Source organism: Rhipicephalus sanguineus, chromosome 5, assembly GCF_013339695.2.
Source record: "Rhipicephalus sanguineus isolate Rsan-2018 chromosome 5, BIME_Rsan_1.4, whole genome shotgun sequence".
NCBI classification, from domain to species: Eukaryota; Metazoa; Arthropoda; class Arachnida; order Ixodida; family Ixodidae; genus Rhipicephalus; species Rhipicephalus sanguineus.
This window is the reverse complement of record NC_051180.1, coordinates 127919663-127942556: the sequence shown is the minus strand read 5'-3', so window position 1 is coordinate 127942556 and position 22894 is coordinate 127919663. Positions and strand designations below refer to the sequence as shown.

The 22894-nt window shown below is 45.8% G+C and overlaps 1 protein-coding gene across 1 annotated transcript; it reads left to right on the top strand.

Annotated features, from left to right (window-relative positions):
* Positions 1-1711: 1711 nt before the first annotated feature.
* LOC119394957 (probable cytochrome P450 49a1) lies at positions 1712-19505 on the top strand. Its single transcript, XM_049416031.1, has 8 exons — positions 1712-1914; positions 2562-2752; positions 8534-8735; positions 12700-12832; positions 13624-13820; positions 17122-17200; positions 18517-18723; positions 19494-19505. Exons 1-8 carry the CDS (start codon positions 1712-1714, stop codon positions 19503-19505), a joined length of 1224 nt encoding a protein of 407 aa, XP_049271988.1.
* The last annotated feature ends 3389 nt before the right edge of the window (positions 19506-22894 follow it).

Genomic DNA, 22894 nt, shown 5'->3' with positions numbered 1-22894 from the left:
TAATAAAACATTGCTTTGCCGATAAAGCCAAAGCCGTGCAACGATATATATATATATATATATATATATATATATATATATATATATATATATATTAATGAGAACTAACAGACAATAACGCCAAGGAAAGTACAGGGGGTGTTATCTGTAGTATTTAGAACATAAATGTGAAGAAAGTAAAGTGGACGAAAAGATGACTTGCCGCCGGCAGGGACCGAACCTGCGACCTTCGAATAACGCGTCCGATGCTCTACCACTGAGCTACGGCGGCGGTCATCCTCCCGTCCATATATGATGATTTAAAGTCATCTTTTCGTCCACTTTACTTTCTTCACATTTATGTTCTAAATACTACACATAACACCCCCTGTACTTTCCTTGGCGTTATTGTCTGTTAGTTCTCATTAATATTGTGTCTAACAAAGATAAACGAGCCCTTGAAAAATCATCTGCTTTCCTTCATTCATAGCGAGGGTCTCGTCCTGGCAGACTTAAGGCCTTCAGGTAGTATGCGAGGGATTATTGCTCAGCTGCCAACTCGTAAAAAGATCACGTGCTACGTGACTCCAACAGGCAAAAAAGAGTGTGCCACACTCGCCGCCATGGCTGCGATTGGCGCTGACTAACACTCCTAGGTTTAAATCATCATATATACCCCAGAAAGTGGACGGGAGGATGACCGCCGCCGTAGCTCAGTGGTAGAGCATCGGACGCGTTATTCGAAGGTCGCAGGTTCGGTCCCTGCCGGCGGCAAGTCATCTTTTCGTCCACTTTACTTTCTTCACATTTATGTTCTAAATACTACAGATAACACCCCCTGTACTTTCCTTGGCGTTATTGTCTGTTAGTTCTCATTAATATTGTGTCTAACAAAGATAAACGAGCCCTTGAAAAATCATCTGCTTTCCTTCATTCATAGCGAGGGTCTCGTCCTGGCAGACTTAAGGCCTTCAGGTAGTATGCGAGGGATTATTGGTCAGCTGCCAACTCGTAAAAAGATCACGTGCTACGTGACTCCAACAGGCAAAAAAGAGTGTGCCACACTCGCCGCCATGGCTGCGATTGGCGCTGACTAACACTCCTAGGTTTAAATCATCATATATACCCCAGAAAGTGGACGGGAGGATGACCGCCGCCGTAGCTCAGTGGTAGAGCATCGGACGCGTTATTCGAAGGTCGCAGGTTCGGTCCCTGCCGGCGGCAAGTCATCTTTTCGTCCACTTTACTTTCTTCACATTTATGTTCTAAATACTACAGATAACACCCCCTGTACTTTGCTTGGCGTTATTGTCTGTTAGTTCTCATTAATATTGTGTCTAACAAAGATAAACGAGCCCTTGAAAAATCATCTGCTTTCCTATATATATATATATATATATATATATATTTCTAGAGAGAGAGAGAGATTCTGTTTTCAGGCGACAAGGACGAAGGCGTTTCTGAAAGGTTTTATTTATTTATTTATTTATTTATTTATTTATTTATTTACCTATTTAATTAAAAGTGCCTTGCAGACCCCTGGATGCATTGTGTAAGGGGGGTAATGCGAGAAAATGCGACAACGCGAACAGTGTTCAAAATGAACGGGCCCTTGCTAACTCATGAGCACACAGGTAAAGACTTCCAAAAAACAAAGAAAGCTTAGCACTCCTGTTTATACCGTATATCTCTTGCAGGAAATGGTCATCCGGATGAAAGGCACAATGTCTCCATGGAAATGTACAGAAAGTACGGGCCCATTTTTGTCGAGAGGCTGCAGGGTCGGTACTCTCTGGTGCACATCGTCAAAGGCACAGACATACGAATACTGCACCAGGAGGAAGGCAAGGAACCTTTCAGGTTGGGAGCTACGCCCTTGAAGCACTATCGCTCATCCAGGCCCCTGTACTACGCCAACGTCGGTCTTCTAAACCTGCAAGTTACTCTTGGACGCAATCTTGACGCTGCTTCCCTGGAGCACATACGTCCGCTAATGTATCAGTTTGAGTGACTGAATCGCGTCTTGATAATCAACCTCAATGAGATCCCAATTTAGTCGACAGTGACACTGTAAAAAAATTTTATGCTCCAAAAGAATGCTTTCCGGTGATTGCTTTCCTTTAGAGGATAATATGGGAATAATTCTGCGTGTTGAAACAGTAATTATTGTAGCCAATAAGCCGCAATAATTTTAATGGCGTTGAGGAATGTTTTTATATGGTGAGGACACGTGGCCTGTGTTATTTGAAAGGAAAGGAAAATACTGTCATTCAGCCATTTGTCGCGTAAAGCTGCAACGGAGATCCATACTGATGATTGAGAAATAAAGCTACCTAGTTGACGAAAAAATCGTGTCATTGTCGGTAAGTGAGACCATCCGGTATTGTGGAGTGCGTCATGCGGCTGCAACAGGATAGAAACGATGCTATCAGAGTGGGGTGCTATGTCCTGATTCTTTGCTAGTGTATCACACAGCAGAATTGCCATGATTGAAAATATTACTGGTTTGAATTTCTCCGCCATTTACTTTGGGCTTTCTTTTCTAAGAAATACTTTCTTTGTGCCTGTCTTTGTGCATGCAGCCAAGGAAAACAGTGGCAAAGAGTCCGTTCGAGCACGCAGCCACACACGCTGAAAGTCCGCACAGTGACTTCATACCTACCAGCCATGCACAGAATCTCCAACCAAGCTCTGACACTCATTGATGAGATCATGGATGAAAACGGATTTGTAAGAGACTGTTTTTACATCTTCCAGCGATGGGCCCTCGAAAGTAAGTACGTGAGAGCATCAATACGGGACAGGGATTGCAAGCATTTATAAGTAAAAAGAAGGGCACTAGATACACGCCCTTCCTGAACATCGCTGTACTCGACTCGTCAAAATCTCGCAATTCCACATGCCTAATTAACATGAATTCACCCTCGAAACGCAGCTTCCGCAGCACAGTGCAAGCAACGCCGCCGACTTGTGCAATTTAAAGCATTGGTGCGTACGAGGCAATACTGAACTACCAGGCAATTTTAACTCCTACAGTAATCGGCTTGAAATGCCCATTTTATGTGACGCAGTAAGCGTCTGCGTGCGTGCGTGTAGCTGTGTAACTTAATGTTGTTCGTATATATTGGTGTAGCTCACGAGAAAACGAATTCAAATGCAGTTTTACGAACACACTGATGCTGCACTTAGCGTGTCTTTATTGTTGTTATCTTCAAGAAGAAACAGCCCACTGTAATTGAATTGTGACCCCTAACACTTGACTTAGATACCTTGTAGCGGCACTAGCACGCCAGCACTCGTGTTTCCAGGTGTATTTCATGGGTATTTCATGGTGTTTTGTCGCGCCTACGCTGAAAGAAGCGGGTTGTGGAGATCGTCTTGGGGGCCAGATGCCGCAACGTTCCCTGCTGCTAACAAAAATCCGTCGGTTCGTTCATTGAAGCCACAAAATTGACTTTTATTAATTATTGAACCAGTTCATTCGCTCTTATATCAAGTAATGTTATACTCCGATATCATATGTATCTAACTCTTCACTTGATCTAAAACCATCTATTTTCTGCCAGTTGTATTTTGCGCAAGCTTTTTTCTTCCTGAATATTGGAAAAACTGGTACGGAGTGCTGCACCGGAAGTGCTTGGAACAGAAACACGAGTGTTACTCGGTGCTTGTAACACTAAAAATTAGGGGTTTGAGATTGATCGTATTGTAAGTTTTCTTGGCTATTACTAAGAATACAGCTGCGATCGCATACAATATGATCTCGTTGCAGCTTCACACGAGTGCAGGTAACTCATCGGAGATATCCAGGCGCACCTTGGCCATCAGTATGTGCTTACCCTTTTGATTGTGACCTACGTTCAGGGAACCTGCATACTTTATTTTTTTTTTAATTTATAGTCACTATATAGCTCCTTTACATTATTATGGAAACATAAAAATCTTTATTGAACCGTCAGCCTTAATGTTAGCGGTCGTAATACAGTCATGGTTCTTGTTCATATCCTTGGGACCCTTGTCGAATTTCGAAATATCTGAATATTGCCAATCCTAAATATGAATTGCATTTTTGACCACGCTTTTCTGCAGTAAGAAAAGATATTATATTTCATCACAAATTATACTTATAACTGCTGGTATGAATTACGTGGTATCGCAGTGTAAACTGTCCTACTTGGCAATAGCACTGGTCGCATCGTTGACTTTAGAGCATTCCTATTGGTTTGTGCCTTTTTAGGCGCCTTTAAATGGCCAGGAGCTTCCTGGAAAAGAAAAAAGACTATCTTGTGTGAATACAACTTCGTTATTCGGCTGACCTATCCCGGAAATTGCTTTACAATTTTGGATACAAAGTCACCTGACGGTGAATTATTATTATGGTGCTCCCTCAAGGGATATTTTTCACGGAAGCGACGTTATGGTCGAGGTTTGTCGTGTGTCGTAGACATAAAATTATCATAAATATGTACCCGCACGCGGTCTGTTCAGCCTCGTGTTCATCTTCCTCCTCTTCTTCATCTTTTGCTTCACTCCGGGAACAAGTGCGCCGATTTATCTGGCGTGGCATGCAATAATTTTGATGGGCGAGAAAACGAATAAAGAGAGAGAGAAAGAGACAGAGATAGGAAGAAAGAGAAAGAGAGACATTCTTGGCGGGGCGAGATTTTGAAAAACCGTACCCACGATCTTAAGGGGGTCGTCGTAATCGCTCGGCTATTTAGGCACGCTATCGGATCATATAATAGCCTTGTGTAGCAAGAGGGTGGGAAAGAGAAGTGAGGGTAAGTCAAAGGAAATGAGAAGGGGAGAGGAAAGCATAGCATAGAAAGAACGGAAAGGAGAGAAATAGAGAGAAAGAAAGGGAATGCAGACAGAAAGAGAAAGAGAGAATGAGAGAATCAAAGAGATAGAGGGAGAAGGAAATAGAAAGAAAGAGGAAGCGAGAAATTGAGAGAGAGAGATAGAGAGAAAGGAAGCAAGAGAAAGAAAGATAGAAAAAGCGAGAAAGAGAAATAAATGGATAAAGGAAGAGAGAAATAGAAATAAACACACAAAAAAGAAAAAAAAAGCAAGCATAGCCAAGTATAGTATAGCATAGTAAGGGGTGGGAAAGACAGAGCTGAAAGGGGCATCTACCTGGTCCTGGCCAAGCCAGGACCAGGTAGATGCCCGCCACCTCAGTTGTGCAAGCTGCGCTATTTACGCGGCATTGTGCAAGCTGTGTGCGGGAAGCTTTTATGAGATCATAACAGCCGATTTTGGTGGCGTAGTTGTCCGCCACCGCCGCTGCCATGGTCCGTAACCGCTACCGTGCACAATGAGAAAAAGGTATCCGGGATAGAGCGGGATTTGAACCCAGGCCCTCTGCGTGGAAGTCGAGCGTTCTACCACAGATCCACGCGAGCGCTAGAAAATCATTCGCAAAAAAGATTCTCTACGATCGTCATGTCGGGGAAGGAGTCACGCCAACAGATGTAATATACACTCTAAGAAAAAAGTCGAGTATTTGGGGAGTATTTCTGCCACACAACAATAATCGTCATCTGGCTTGCTCGCGTTTCCTTTCTTGAAAACCCGGCTCTCGTTACTTTCCAATCAAGAACGCTATGTCACGCTGATAACGCGCGCGCCGTTCGTGACCGGGAAGTGCCGGGACCGCGGTGATAACGCGAGGAAAGTACGCGCGGTGGATGACGATTACTGTTGTGTAGCAGACATACTCCCCAAATACTCGACTTTTTCTTAGAGTGTAGCCTGGTACAAGAGTAACATAGCAACTAGGCGTCACATAATGCGAATTGCGTAACGAGTGGGTTGTTTAATGTTTCCCACTCATTACACAGGACTTAGCCGCAATTCCTCATCGTCATTAGCCATAGCGACAACAATGTGCACATAATGCCTTACACGTGTGTAGCGAGTACCGCGCTTCTCCGCAGAATGATGAATAATGGCTTAGTGGGTGCTTCTCTACTTCCCAAAATTATATGGTTTATGGCGTAGTGGGTACTTGCAACTGTGCATGTAGTAGTTGCCCCAATATAGTTTAAAACAAGCTCCAAAAAGGCCGCTCCTCTAGCATTCGCGGTGACTGTACTGCCTGTTTTGCGCAGGTCTGGCGCTCTATTGTACAGAGAAAAAAAATACTGATCATTAAAACATGCAGACGGCGTTTATGCTCATCGATACACTACCGGCAATACATCGACATTCCCGTTGCACTGAAAAAATAACCAAGGTAGAGCGTCTAAGCATTTACTGCTCAACAGAAAGTAACATAAACCAGAAAAAAAATAGGCAGATCACATGCGTTGTGGGAATCGGTTTCATGCGAAGCAGTCAGTGAGTACTTCTATGCCGTACTTTATGCCTTTGAGCCAAGCGTTACGAGGTGGATCGACGTGTTTTGTAATTGTAGTAGCTATGTACACATCGTGGGCTTACTAGGCACGTCGACATCATTAGGTTATAATTTTTCTTTCCTGAGATTACGTGAGGCGAGGCCATGGAACAGTGCGAGGAATTACATCGAAATGTGAATGTGCTTTTTTACCCTGCTTGATTACACTACTACTATAAAAATTTAAGAAAGACAGAATTCTTCGTACACCTGACGAAATCGTATTTCTCATCAGCCACATAGTCGCTTTCCGAATGCTCCACTGCATAGTAACTTTAGTAACAGTTTAAGATGCCGATGATCCTAATCACTTATCCTGTTGCTATGTTACCTCAGTGAGTGGTGCCTAAGTATTGGGCATCCTTCATTGCACAGCTCACAATGTGTTCTATGAGTCATTTCAGCTCATCAATAACTTCACTCTCTCACACCTCTGCCGTCGCCATATTCTCCGACATGAAATACGACAAAGAATTCAGGTTTATCTTCGAGACGGCGACAACTGCTGACCGTTTGTGTCAAATAACTCTACAGGTGACAGTACAATAAATTCTGCTGGGATTATACCGGATAATTCATGGTCATATTGCAACGCAGTGCTCCATAAATAACGGTTCCTGCCGGACACACTTCTCACTTCTGCACGATCGATATTTAACTTATCAGTTTCTAAGGCGTTGCACATTGAAGCACGTTGTACATTTCTTATACAGCATGACATCTTCTACAGCCAACTATTGATGGGCTGGTTTAAAATGAATGAGTGCGCCGTTCGTTTTCTGGGGAATGGAATAAATACGTAAATATCGGTCAGATTTTCACATCAGCTGGATAGTACAGTTTAGTTAATCTACGTCTACGTAATTACGCGACCATCATGATACAATCTTCTCTCCGTTGTTTAAGAAAATGACGCAACAAAGAAGACGAAAATACTTTTTATCCGCACGAACACAGGCATCGACTCACAACTGAAGCTTTATTCAAAAGCGCAGAACAAATATATGCACGAAAGTAGCTACATACATACAACAAAGCAAAATTTTTGTGGTTGAAAACACGGCAGTTTCCTCGTATGGACCCCCGCCCACAGGGGCCCTCCGTTCGCGGGCAACGGGATTGCCCACGCCGCGGCTGGAGGACTTAGGCGCCGAGCTGCGATGCCTGCCGGCAGTCGCGATGTCTCGCTCACCTCAAGATCGATGTGGGAGAGGGCGTGGGGGGATTGCATAACCACTTTCAGAGACATCACGCAACACTACAGATTGAACAGATGCGAATATCCACCACCACACGCCAAACTAAACAAGAAGCAGGAGGTTACCTGAAGACAACTATAAAGACACACGTACCTGAACCCAGCGATCCTTCGCCTCTGCTACCAGACATACGCCTGACGTGCTCATCCCCGACCTCGCCGACCAACTGTGGGCCGTCCGGCATGCCCAGGAAGCCGCCCGTGTCCAAGGACTCGAGGCCATCACTTAGGCCGGGCTGCTTGTGGCCCGACACCGCTTAATACCGCCGCACGTATTTAATAAAGTTTTTACTCACTTACTCTTAAATAATGAATCCGTACCAACTCGCCCAACTGTCAGGCCTACTTCTTTGTATGTTTGTTAACATGCACGGAGAAAAATATTACCAGCGGGTGCAACGAAGTGGAACAGATAACATCAGTAATCACCTGAAGTTGCGGTCCTGCTTTGAGATATAGCCGGCTGATGAAGCTTGGAAGCAAAGCGCACATGAATGAAACACTTTATTCTCATGGTCTCTGACAATAGTGAAAATAGAATTACATCACGTCTGCCCCTTGTTATCTCGTTTGGCCTATTTGAGCTTCAGTACAGCTCCACTCAGTGGCACACACTTGGTCACCAACTTACAAAACTTCAATTAAGTTTTTCTGCGATTGGTAATACTTCATTAGCGGTCTACAGCTTTCTTGCTAAGTATCTTAGGATCTTTGAAAAATAATGTTCCCAGCGTCATAACGTACACTCATGGCTGACATCACTGGGATTTTGCGAAGAAGGTAAAGGTGTTCCACTGATTATCTTTATGCAGAATTGCTTATTGTTACCATTTCGTTTGATTTTGCACACGTCACTACATGCGGTTATGGCCCTCTGAACCCCGCTCTCAACGCAGGTATAGCGTCGATCACCGCCGACGTGGCACTGTGCTGTTTGAAGCATCCATTTGATCCAGCATCGGATGGTGCGGCCATATTGGATGATATAAAGGAAGCTTTTACGTGCCTACAGAAGCTCGGCTACCGGTTTCCATACTTCCACTATTTGCGCACGCCCACTTGGCGACGTTTCGAGAACGCTATGGATGACTTGACAGCGTAAGTACCAATGCCTTACATCGTGGGAAACAAAATGAAGCTGTTAGTCTTATTAGAGCGCACAAAAGAGTTATTGACTAAAGTAATGCCCAACTCGCCTGGTCTAGGTTCGCCTGCTACGCTGTTCGGACAAATCTACTTTTGACTACCCCTCAAGGCCAAGGGCATTACAGTGCGAGGTGGGAACAAATTACATCTATATCCATCCATCCATCCATCCATCCATCCATCCATCCATCCATCCATCCATCCATCCATCCATCCATCCATCCATCCATCCATCCATCCATCCATCCATCCATCCAACCATCCATCCAACCATCCATCCATCCATCCATCCATCCATCCATCCATCCATCCATCCGTCCGTCCGTCCGTCCGTCCGTCCGTCCATCCATCCATCCATCCATCCATCCATCCATCCATCCATCCATCCATACATACATACATACATACATACATACATACATACATACATACATACATACATACATACATACATACATACATACATACATACATACATACATAAAGCGGCTCCACTTAATTGCGCCGCGCAGTAAAAATGCTTCAGAGAGTGTTTTCGCTTTAGAAGATTGAACAGCTAAATTATGCCGATGATCAATGCGATGACACGTATACTGTTCTGGAAGAATCATAGTTTCTCACAATGATACCTAGAGTGAAATTTGGCACCACCGTCTATGCGAATTTCTTAAGGGGCGCCGTTGCCGCGATGGGAATGACGGTATATGTGTCTGCGAGTCTTGTGTTGGCTGGTGTTGAGCGAGGCTTCGGCGAAAAAGCATATACGACTGAGCAAATAAAGCTTCTCTAAAAGAAAACATTTATAAATTGATCTCATTCACGGGTATTATATTCTAGAATAAATGTCCACCCACCTGTACGGCATAACCAAACAACGAAAGAAACAGACGAGAGCAGTCGCAGAGTGAACGCTGACCTTGTCGTCTGCCTTCCAAGTTTAATGGCCGTTCGTTATTTTTACGCTTTGTAAAACGCTCCATCAACGCATATGTTTCCAGAGTTAAAGGACACTCTTTTCTGTGCAATGATAAAAAAGAAATACCTTAAGCTGCTCCTTCAGTACGAAATCAACCATTTTGACGCAAGGAACGCGTTGAAGCCAGATATTCGGAGGGGATACAGCGCAAGGGAAGACGAGGACAAGAAAGGCGACGCACACAGAGCGCTGACTTACAACACTTTATTGGTAGAAAGGGAAGGATGAACATTTATACACTTCGCTGACACGCGCCACAACCGGGGCAAATGACGATTTTTTGAACATTATACATAGAGCAACCACCACTGCGCACACGGGCGTATCACTCATGGTCTGTTTAGATATGATATTTCATGAGATGAAACTGCTATCGAAGGTGAGCTGATGCAACTGCTATCTAACTTTCTGATGAAGTCTGCCTCGATGATTTCGCGTGTCAACTGTAAATTATGCCTAGCCAGGACCTCGCTTTTTCCAAAGATGGGCGCGCAGCCACAGTCACGACAATGAATGCCCAAGTGGCCTTGAACCGTGTTGTACACATTGTTTTGGTGCTCTCTTAGACGGTCGTTCAAGCACCTACCAGTCTGTCCCACGTATTTCTTCCCACAGGACAGAGGAATCACGTATACCACGCCAGTGGTACAGGGCACAAACTGCTTTTTGTGTTTCACAGAACAGCCATTACGGCTGCCACTCGAAGCAAACATGCAAAGCTTGGACAACTACTCCGGTGCGGAAAACACTTTCCGCACCGGAGTCTTCTCTTGCGCTGTATCCCCTCCGATGTCTAACCAACACGCCCAAGCATCGATACTAAGTATGAAGCCAGACACTTTTTCGAGGTCTGTTAGAGGTGTACGGGCTCTTCGTGAACGATACCAATTCGTACCAAGTTCGAAGCTCACATATCCCAGCATTCCCATGCGTAAAACAGCTCGCAGCGCCAGTTTTCCCTCTAGGTAATTGTAAGAAACTCTATGGGAAAAACAAATGTATTTCATGTCTTATATGCTAGTTGTGCGATTGTAGTTAGAGACAGTGAAACGAGCCGAGTTATTCTCCATCCACCATCCGATGATAGTATATAATGATCTCCAAAGAGTTCACGTGTCTCTGTAAAGGGAGTCATGTACGTAACAAGTCACGGCTCACAGAATAATAAAGGACTCTCACTTAAATGCGAAGCTGTTTAAGCCGGCCGTTCGTATGCAATGTGTTCGCAGAAACTCTCGTAGCTATGACGTCACTGTGCGTTGCCTAGCAACCACCTGGCACATCTGAGCCTGGCTTGGCCGATGAACACACGTAACCTAGGCATGATGCCACTATAGTGCAACCGCTTCTTTCAGGTGTACCGTGCCGTGACTACGCTTCTTCCAATTGTGCCGAGCCGTGACGTCACTCCGCATCTCCTAGTCGTGTCGCTCGTACCCAGCCGAGCTCCCGCAGCTGCGTATGCGGAGCGAAGACCGCAACGTCACTGCGCTGCTTCGTTCGCGGCCGGCTTGGCTGTGCCCGCCATGGCCATGGCGCCACTCGGAGGATATAGCTAAAACTTTGCAATACTGAGATAAGCGTTCGCATTAGGCAGGTAAACTTCGTAACACCAGCAAAACCTAGCTAAACCTTTTCAAGGCTTAGCTAAACTGAGGAAAATCTAGGTCGACTCACAGCTCCTGTGTTTCCCGAGCCTTGCTCCACAAATGGAAGCTTTTTAGAGTGCGGGTGTCTGACACCCGCATTTTCTTTTTAGAGTGCGGGTGTCTGACATGGCTTGACATCGCCTCAGCCATGTCAAGCCATGTCAGTGTCCATGAGAGTGCGCTCTAAGAATATTACGAATATTTCACCACACAGAGACCATTATTTTTTTACTCTGTCTTTGGCCCTTTAGCCTACCTCGCGTAAGAGTGGGGTACGATGAATGTTCCATTTATATATTTCTACAATATCGGTCAGCTCGACAAACTTTAGTTCTGTCTTTTCGGTCACTTTCATTCACCTTTGATGCAAAGAAATCTGTCTCCTCATTGTAGGACGATGCTCACAATGAAGGAATGTACCACCACACGTCATCGCCTAAGAGTCCGAAAACTCAGTGCCCGGTTTTTCCATCTTCTTCCCGATGTTAAAGAGGCCCTGCACAACTTTTTGAGCATGGTCCGAAAACGCTGCCGCTTGGTAGTCGAGGCTTCTGCAAATTTGTGAGGCAAACACTATAGCGCAGCACGCGGCCTGGATTTTACAATTATTTTCCAAGTCAGCTACATATAGCTCGCTCTAACTCGTCACAAATCGACCGCGCCGTAAACATGAAGTCCATGGCCATTGGCTGATTTGAGCATCGTGTGCTGCATAGTAACCGCGGCTGCCGCAAGATGCCGCGACATCCGCACATGCGCGCTAGCGATCCCACTTAAAGTAAGCCGCGCGTTCGCAGACAAAAAGAGAGTAAGGTTCGAGGTCGTGACGCGCGCTAAATAGCGGGCGTAGCTTCATCTCCCCTTGTCACCCCCCCCCCCCCCCGCCAACTGGGTGGCTTTCAGAGCGCTTGCTGGTACGGAAGGAGGGAGAAACCGCTTAAAGCATGCGAGAAATCCGCGTAAATGCGCTCGTACTTGACGGATTCTAAAAATGTTTGCGGTGTTCGATTCGTTAGGCAATAAACTAATTTGATGAATTCATTCGATGATCACTTCGAAATAGGTTGCAGGGTGCTTTCAATATTTTCTGCGCTTTTGTTCTCTTATCGTTCTGTCTGCACCACCGCTCCCCTCGTCGAGAAGCAGGACAGAGATTTCTATACGCCAGCTAAATTTTTCGCCTTTCAAGAAATGGTTCTCTCTATCTCTATTCATTGCCCAGGCGTCGTCAGACAACGAGTAGTAACCATGGGATGTGAACTTTCCTTTAAAACTTTTTCTGCGCGCCTAGCAACAACATTTTACGAATCGATGAAACCGCCCTTATTGCGTCCAAGGACTCAGTTATAGGAAACATCGGGGAGCGTGGCGGTCGCTCGGAACCACCACTGGCCGGCGGCAGCATCGAGCTTCGTTTAGGCGCAGTGAGCACCGTGCGCGGCGATCTTTCGTCGCGTGAACTGTTTGCTTCGCGACGATAGGGTGGCCAGACAGGCGACGATTCGAAGCACGGCAGCACACAGTAGCGGACGACGAAAGAGCACCACTCACAGTGTGCACTGCGCCTGCGCGAAACTGGTTGCAGCCGCCGGCCGGCGGTGGTGCCGAGCGGCCGCCACGCGCTCCTATGTTTCCTTGAAGAGTGGACCGCTGTAATAATTGTAGTTCTCGTTAGGGTTTAACATCCCATAACCACGACACGGTTGTAAGGGACACACTGGAGGGATCCTGAAATTTCGATCACCTGGTGTTCATTAACGTGCGCCTAACTGTAAGTACTTATATGGGCCTCAAGCATTTTCGCCCCCATCGAAAATGCGACCACCAGGGCCGGGATTCGATTCCGCGACCTTCGAGTTAGCAGTCGAGCACCGTAACCACTAGACCAGAGTGGCGGGTTGGGGATCGCTGTGTACGTGATTTGTTTTATACATATGCTGTGCCTTAACGTTCCAATAAATGTTCCAACTAAATCCTTTATGAGTGCATTCTTGTCACATCCCGTAGGCGAACCTATCGACATATCGAAGCAGCAGCTCGTCGTATAGATTGTCAAAAGGTGAAAAGCGAACCAACTATTCTGCGAAGCCTCCTACTTGAAAAGAAGTTAACAATCGCAGAAATCTTCACGTTCACCAGTGATTTCATGCTCTCAGGCGTTGATACCGTAAGTTGTTGACTACCAGTTTTGTTTAACCTCGCACCTCCAAATCAGGTATATAGCAGCGGTCTTATTTTCCAGACCGCTTTTGCAACGACCTGCTTGCTGTTCCGATTAGCGAAAGACCAAGATGCTCAGAAGAAAGTGCGCCAAGAAGTTCAGGCTGCAGTTCAGGAAAAGTCGGGTTTCATAGTGCCTGAGCAACTGGAGAACATGCCGTTCCTGAAGGCGTGCCTTAAGGAAAGCCTCAGGTAAGCGGAGCACCTGTGGAAGTCGGCAGTAATATTGTATTCCCTTCACGTGCGTGAACAAACATATGCCCTTTGATTACAAGAACCCGCCTATGTGGAAATTAGTAGGTGTTTGCGAGAATAGACTATTAACACCCGGATTTATACGTTTTCAGCCTCTTAAGCGAAGCCTTTATGAGTTACAAATTTTGGTAGCGGTAAGCGCAAAATCCGGCACCGGCAGATGTTCAGAAATGTGGCCCTCGAAGTTGCGTCGGTCCCGTGCGTATATGCACGCGATGTTTTCCAATAATTGATGCTCTCCCGATCGTGGCCTTGTCAGCGATGAGCCGTTTCTGACATTGCGAGCTGATGTTTTATAGAGGTCACTTATTCTCATTTCATATTGGCACATTTCATTGTTGCCTTTTATTTCTGCATTTCAATGTTTCACGCATGACCGTCGTTGTTGCCTGTGCGGCACGTGGGTGTAGGTCCAATTCCCGGCATGGAGGAAGGAAAAAAACATGGTTGATCCCTTTGTCATAGGAGTCGGTATAACACGAAAGTGAAACATGTCTTCACAGACGTAGTTGAGCGTTTGTTGTGGATTGTTTCGCCCCTAGGGCGAAGGAATGAATGCTGTAGCAACAAGTTGTAATGTCACGTGAAAAACGGCAAGCAGCTCGAAACTTGCAACGCGCTGCTCAAGCAGAGAGGACGCACGGAACGAACATACACAGGATGAGCGCGAACTAACAACTGTCACAGCTCGACAGTTAAAGCGCGCTGGTCAAATACAAAGGAGGACGCACGAAACGAACGCACAAGTATACACAGGATGAGCGCGAACTGTCACAGTTGTAACTTATTTGTTTGTGAGCAGCGCGCTCCTTTCGCAAAAGCGGCCGCTGCAGTGATCGAAGTGACTTTCGTGTTCTCTGTAACTTCAGCGCAAACTTGCGGTGACAGCGCAAGGCGCACAAGATAAGCGGGCGCGCAGGAGCGACCACACCCTATAGGGAACCCAAGCTCAAGTTTGCGGCGCGACGACAGCGCCGCGCCAGCCGCGCTGCGGCTCTGTCGGAAAGCTCTGAACCTTCGCGCGGCCGACTCAGCCCCTTTCACGGTAGCGGTATAGCGCACGTGCGCACGCGTTCTTCTCTCGGTGCGGGTAACTGGGAGGCCGTCAGCTGGGTACGTTGAACCGAGAGGCTTGCTGTGCGAAGCTGCGCATTTCCGCGATGGCAGAAGCGACCCGCGGAAGCGCAAGCGTGGTCCGAAGTATTGCGGTTTAGTGGCCAGCCACAACAGTGCAGACAAGGCACACGATTCACGTGTTAAACTGTATCGGTTCCCGGGCGTGTCGCACGAGAAATAAAGGCGGCAAGCGTGGATAGCTGACAGCGCTGTCTCGCCTTCTATTTTGGCTGTCTGAGTTCATCGCTTTCGTTCGTTCCGACTACCTGAATCGGTAAGTAACGGGGCGCATGCACGCAGCGACCACAGTAATGATTACTCGCTGTCTTCTCGCATTGTTAAAGTCCAGTTACGGTTGTAGGTGAAGCAACTTTGTGTTTTGATTCCCCGTGCTCGTGAGACCTACCCGTCGTTGTTGAACGTTCACATTCGCGTTATACCGTTAGCGTTGCGCGGTTGGTTGAATTCAACTGAACTCCGCACATTGTCAGAAGTTCGGCGCCTGCATTTCACGCGGCGGGAAGGCTGCTTTATCACGCCGGAACGCACGTCTGTGCATTGTCAGCAAGCTTTGACATCGTTCTGCAGGTTTGCTTTGTTTTTGTCACTTTATTGGGGTGATATATATATTTAAGCCGCTAAATATAACTGGCACTTAATACATGCTTTGCAATTGCAACCTTGAAGTAACCACCTTCTGACTTTGTGCGATTTTCTAGGCGCGTTCACGCAACAGGTGTTATACGCCTGTCAAGTCGATATCATAAAAAGAGACTGCAAGCATGACGCGAGAGCCAAAAAAACGAGGCGAGCAGTTCATCTTGCTTCACAGTGGTTGAAGCTCAGCTAGCTGCCTCGCGTCTTAATCGGCGGGTGATTCTCCAGCGGCACGGAGGACTTGACTCAAACCTTCTCAGGAAGCAGTGCCATGGCCGTATAATCTTTTTTTCGCACGCCGCAAACGTTTGTTCACGAAAGTGCACGGCTGCTACTGTAAGCATGCCATATCAAAACAACAATCATATGATTCGTAGTCCACGCCGCAGAACATCGATAGCGTGTACGGCTTCATTTCGGAGTGCATGTGGACCATTATTCATCTTTAACATGACAGAATGAGACTTACCTCGAGGTATACGTCCTACACGTTGTAATCGCGACTTGGGAAATGCATTTCGCTTTGAGTCGGGCGTGGTTGTCGTCGATCGTCTGCTCTTCACCGTTAACGTGATAGCCTTTCTCATTTTATCAAGTTCGCTTTTCGGAAGCGCCAGTCAAGCTTGAAGATCCTTTTGAAGCCGCACTGCACGCGGTACATTGTGAGACGCCGCAAGTGCACCGCGAGAGCTCTGCACGTGCACGGAAGCGAGCGGCAACGCGGTGGAGAGAAGGGAAAACGCTCGCTGATCACGCCCCAGTTTCTCTTTTTCTGCCAGAGATGGCGCTGCCTGTCAAGAGCAGCAGCGCCGCTAAGCGTTGCTTGGGAAGCCTATAGAGGCGCACGCTCATCTTAACGCGTGAGGCGACGCGCGCCGTTCGAGCCCTTCGCGCCATCTCGCTAGTGATAACGAAAACACGCTGATGTACCGCGATCTCTGAGTACAGCCACCGGCAAATGATGTATATAAATTGCACGCCGTTAGTAGGTCGAAGAACGTGCCGTCTGTGGCGGAGTCGTTTCGCGCTGCGCGCTGGGGCTCGAGGGGTCGTAAGTTCGACTCCCGATGACGGAACTATTTCTTCTAAGTTTTTTCTTTGTCATATGTTAGTCATTATATTTTAGAACGTCATATCCGTGACGGAAATGCGTCAGGGGAGCCGTGGTGGACCCCGGCATAAAACACTTTCCTGTTAAAAGTTAGGAGTTAGCATTGTGCAATGAGAAAGAAAGAAAGAACGAAAGTTATTAGGTCAGCCACACACACGCCAAGCTTCGCTTGCCTCAATTTGCCCGATAGGAGAAGAGCTCCTAATTTTGTAGGTATAAAAAAACTTTTCTCTTATATATACTGGGAGAAATGTATGATGCTGTCTTCTGCAATGCGCATGCAGTCACATTCATGCCTTAGAATTGCTATTTTCTTGTAGCTTGGTCAATATTTTTCAATGATGTAAATTGCAGGTTGAGCCCTCCTGCCCCTAGAATCTACAGATTATTAGACCACGATGTTGTGATGTCAGGCTACGTGGTGCCTGCTGGGGTAGGTTTCACGTTAAGTGTCCAAGTATTAGACTTTCGGATTTTGAATAACAAATTACTTGGATATCAGTCACACAAATGAATCAGTTCGATTTTCGTGACATTTATTGGTGCTCTAGAAGCGAAGCTCCATTCCGGCGACAACGCTCCTACAAGGGGGAGTTGTTTTATTTTCGATGTTCGGATCGCGTTGAAAATCTAAAGAACCGAGCTTAATTACATGACTGTCAAAGTTACCTTTTCTTACGAACTAGCATGTTACGAGGCCGAATCAAAGCTAATTTGGTTTGTTTGTACGCCTTCGCCTACCTTAGAGGCCCAGACCATGATCTTTGTTTACGTGGGCACAGTAACCATTTTATCAGGCAGCGCCAGCTCGTTGTCAGCTCTCTTGTCGCCTCTCCAAACACCTTTTATGCAAGAATTGCTTTACGGGACAGATGTTCAAAAAATTGTAATCAAATGAGAGGAAAACAAATTTCAGAGTCCGAGTGACTGCAACGAGCATAGCTTTATTTCGTAGCTTGTATACTCTACACAAATATGTCATGCTTTAGAAAGTGTTAAATATATAAACGCCAAGTTCACAAATCCGTAACCCTGTAAAATAAATGCCATCCACTAGAGCATTAGAAGTGATTATGTGTGATATATTGCTGCATCGCATGCGAATTTGTTACAAAGCTTACAAGGGTATAGCGAAAGCAATGTTTGCCGCCCTAATGTGACGGGGTGTCCCGCGTGTAGTGAGATTTAGGTACACGTTATTGAAACTCTGTACGCCCTAATTAATGTGGAGGCCTCCACTAAGGCGTGCCTCATAATTACATGTTGGTTTTCATGTCAGAAATCTTGATATTTACCTTTTTTTCTAGTCATTGCTACTGCAATCATTCAGCCCTCATCTTCATCTTTCACTTTGTAATTATTACGGCATTTTCAATTTGAGGGTATTAGCAATCAAATGAGGCATTGCGTAGTTTAAGATAAGTAACAATTTCCAAACATTTGCTGCTCGAAACATTGAATACGACACAATTAAAATTGTAGTTTCGTGCGCAAATACCGCATTTGTTCGACTGTAACGCGACCACGATTGTAACGTGAGGGGTGATTATTCATTGCGTCCATCAAGAAAAGATTATAAAAGTTATTATTTAGGTATTCGATTGTAACTCGAGGGTCGAATTTAGGTAGCAAAAACCTGGAAAAAAACTCGCGTTACTTATGAGTAATTACGGTATCACCACAGGACATATACTTCGCTCCCAGAAATCGCGGGGATCATACGGCTTCATGTTTCTTTTTTACTTTCAGGTGCCTATTTTTATAGATTACTACGTCTCTGGACGCATCCCTGAAAATTTCGGCAATCCGGAGCTTTTCCTGCCTGAGCGCTGGCTGAAAACGCAGCGGGGTGACTTGCACTCCGACAGATACGCATCCCTCCCGTTCAGCTTTGGCCCACGCATGTGCCCTGGTCGAACAATAGCGGATATCCAGGTGTGCCTACTTGTATCCAAGGTACGTACGGACAGGACGACTGAGCTGAGCCCTGTTATCGCATGCACATGCTACAACAGAACCCATGTTAAAACATAGCTATACGGCGAAACCCACGTCAACTTAACCACTTTACTACGGGCACCAACTAGGAGGCAATGCACAGATGACGTTGTGCGGGAGCGCTTAGCTAACGCCGTTTTTGTCGAGAAACATAGACAAAACATAAGTTCAGGGCTCCCTTGGGCTTTATTATTGGATCGTCAAGCGAAATGCTCCTAAAAGTGAAAACAGTAATTTTCAGGTGTATACATTGAATGCACTTGGTATCTACAACAGTCTGCCTATGTAAACTACATGCGTGTAGATAAAAGCTTCCCAATTGTTTCTCCAGCGCTGGAAAATCAAAAGGAATAACAAAACTGGATACTACCCAATTATGCTGCTCATGTCTCTAAATAGTTGGCTGTCAGACAAATGCGTAGTAATCGAGGACAATAATAAGAGCGTCAAGGACACTATATCTCCGCGCGAAATCTTCCTTATAACTTCAAGTGTTACTCACAAATGCATGTTATCTCATAGCGGTTTCCGTCTTACTCTGTAGGCCATTATATCTTACCGTGCATCTGCTCTTTCACTTTTTCTATGTGTCTGATCAGTAGACCGCTCTCGCAATATAGCTATCATCTCTGCTAAGCGATTATTTATATCACATGCACATATTTATCCAATAAACGTATCCAAAACATGTGTTATCTCACTTCTGCCTTGATCACCTCAATTGCCAGCAAAATGGCTAGTCTTCAGCGTGCTTTAAGCGGTGTTTAAAAAACATGGCTGATCCCTCCGTCATAGGAATCTGTACAACACGAAAGTGAAAGGTGTCTTCACAGAAGTAGTGCTTATTGTGTAGTGATATATGAGAGCTTGTACAATGTCTATTCGTGTTTGGCAGCTATAGCACCGTTTGACGTGGATGCACACATGTTGACAGCATGTCTCTATCGCGACGACTAACGCCCATGATCATGACTAAACCGTTGTGGTAGCTGATGGTGTGAACATATATTTGGGCACAGCGAATCGTGAATCCCGCGTAAGGATGATATCAACAAGCTCATAATCAACTCTGGTACCCGGTATGCACTTCTTCAAAGCGTCGTCAGTTAAGGGGAGAAACGGCACGGTGTGCGCTTTCTAGTAATGGGTAGCCGACGCCTGTGCCCATGCATACATAACACACACTGCGCTTCAGCAACGCGGGAGGTAGAGGTTCGTAGCCTGAGTCGCAAACGCGTGCGTCCCGGTGGCTTCTGTCTCGCAGGCGCTGCTCTCGCTCCACCAAGGCACGACATTCGCCCGTCGAAATCGCGTCCTTTCGCAACGCATATTGCAGCAGTTTTGTTAGTCGGTGCCCTCGCAGTTGAAGCAGTCGGCGGCGGAGAAATCCCGTTGGTGCACGTGGAAGCTGCACTACTCCGATGAGCCGACGCACGCTAACACGAAGCCAAAGGCAAAGAACGTAACTGCGTCAAGGGTGGCTCGGCGACGCCAGCGCGGCCAGTCTACCTCTGTGGTATCGAGACGCTTTAACCATGACCTCCGATATCGCGTGCAATCTCGGAGTAAGCGCTAGTAAGTGTCGATCGTGAAGCATTACTTCTTTTCACGTCTCACAGACGGCGGCACCGCCCCGCTCCGCCCGCCGCGAAAAAGAATGTGTGAAAGATATAAGGCGCGTTCGCGCCGGTGTCTAGCGTCTCCCGAGTTAGCTTAGTCGGTAGGGCGTCGGGCGCTTGCTGTCGCGGCCGCAACTTCGTGGGTTCGATTCCCAACGGGGTATCTTTCTCTTGGTTTTTTTCGTTCTCACCCGTTGGCGTCCATTTTATCAACGTCATATCCGTGACGGATGTACTTGGTGGACCCCGGCATAAAACACTTTCGTGTTAAAAAAGGTCATGTTTTGTTAAAAATACATGGCACTAAACAGCCGTTATCACTTTACTGGTAATTCTGGCCACTCAAGTGATGAGCTAACTATCGTGATCGTACATATTCTCGTGTTATTCTTTAATCTTTTTTGAAGTCGAAAGGTAGTTTGCGGTGGCATTTAAAAAGGAGGCAAGGGAAGCTCGCGAGACAAAATGAGCCGAAATGCTGGGCAGAATTTCTCTGAGCAATTTATTGCTGGAACTCATTGCTTAAAGGAGTACTGACACAAATTTAAAAAAAATTTCCGATTGTTGCTCTAAATAAAAATACTGGTGTCGAGAAACCTAAAACGAGTGTTGTGGTGCTTGTGAATGCATCGTATATATTTTAATTACCGGTACCTTAAAACCTAAAAAGACACTTTCGGTTTCGATATCGAGGGGGCGGCTTCTCAGTGACGTTTCATGTCAGCATGACGTCACGGGGATACAGAAACTCGCGACGTACTAGCGGCAAATCCGTAATCTGCTCGTGGTGCACATAAACAACGATGAGTGAACTGTCGTGCAGTGACCCTGACAGTGATTTCTACGATTTAGGCTGCATGCAGAACGCAGAACTCGCAAACTCGGAGGAACTGTCTTGACTCGTCGGGATAATGTCGATTGCAGTGGGGCTGGCTTGCAGATGCTCAGCGACGAAAACTTCAGTCAAATTAAAATAATTTATACGTGTTCTGCGACACCGGTGTGTGGACAGCGTTGACACTACATGCCAAGGAAACGGAAAATGTCCCTTTTGCAATTCGCAAAACCGTGTCAGTACTCCTTTAAACTTAGGCATTGGGTAGCTTCATTATCTTCAGTATACATATGGTGTGGTGGTCCTCAAGAGATCTGCGTAGCTTTCGTGATATCGACATCAACGGTGCAATAATTACCTGAACTGGAATGCAGCGCTAAATAAATTTAGCGCCCTTAATTCCACGAAGCATCAAAGCAGTAGAATAATGCACTACGTGTGTTTTCAGCATTAGTTGGACCACGGCTTCTTTAAATGTTGGTTTTCCTACTTTCAGATTTTGCTGAGGTACAAGGTTCACTGTGAGAAAGAGGACATCGGATTTCATGGACGGTTGGGAAATGTACCAAATGACCCAGTCGATTTTTCTTTTAAAAAACTTCCTTTGCCAGCTTTACCGCAACATTCTACATGAAACTAACCATAACGCGCGAACGATGCAAGAAGCTAGACTGTGATGCTGCACTACCATGACACCTTGTATCAAGATGCTTTAATAACGGCGAGAGACACTCTTTCTCAACAGATTGCAGCTCATATATGTTGGTGAAACACGGCAGTGCGAAGGAAAAAGAATAACCTAAAATGAGGAAGTGCTGAGAAAGAGCAACCAAATTTGAGATCACTTGTAAAACGAAATGGAAGTAGTTGTGCTTCAACGGTTTCGTTTTCTTTTGTTTTGTTTTCTCCACTTTCAATTCAATGAAGGTGCAACCATTCCAGCCAGTTACTTATTCTGGGTCATTAAAGCAAATTTGTAAAAGGTAAGCATGAGAGTTGCGAGGGTGCAGTTGTGTGAAAAGCGTCTGCTCAACTTCAGCCCGACGATTCCTTTGTCACTGTAGACAAGTGAGCACAATGTCTACTTGTGATATATAAATGTTTCATTATATAACACTCCCCCCTCATTTTATAACAGTACGTTTCGGCCTTCCAAATCCATAACCTACAGGTGGTGCTTTTTGGCCGCAGAAATTTCTTTTGATCATTATCTCCTAAGATAGGCACCATAGATATGAAGCAAAAGGTCGCGAAAGTTGTCATTCCACTTAATTTCACTGGCAAATTTGTGGCCATATAGAACAGAAGCTGTATCATGAATAGAGTCATTATTATTGAACAATGAACAATGCCATCTTCAAAATGCAATGCAATCCGAAGAAATAGGTGATGTTCGCTCGCGACTTGTGACATATGTTACCTGTTGTCGGCCTATTTAGGAGTGTAGCTCTGTTGTGTGGGACCCCGCCTAGGTAACCTTCAGTGAAGCTGTAAAGCAAATAGAAAACCGAGCTGCCAGGTGCGTATTGGAGCGGTACGGAAGGAAAGAGATCTGCACTGCAAGGAAGGATGAACTTGGATGGGAATCCCTTTATACCCGTCGTAATGAACAGAGATAACATTTTTGTATTCAATCAACTTTAATGAAACTGGAATTAAAAATGAAACGTGCCTA

Coding starts and splice junctions, on each gene's coding strand:
- LOC119394957 (XM_049416031.1), top strand. CDS start 1,712: ATGGAAATGTACAGAAAGTACGGGCCCATTTTTGTCGAGAGGCTGCAG. Junction 8,736..12,699: donor GCTATGGATGACTTGACAGC/GTAAGTACCAAT, acceptor CTGCGCGCCTAG/CAACAACATTTTACGAATCG. Junction 17,201..18,516: donor GCTACGTGGTGCCTGCTGGG/GTAGGTTTCACG, acceptor TTTTACTTTCAG/GTGCCTATTTTTATAGATTA.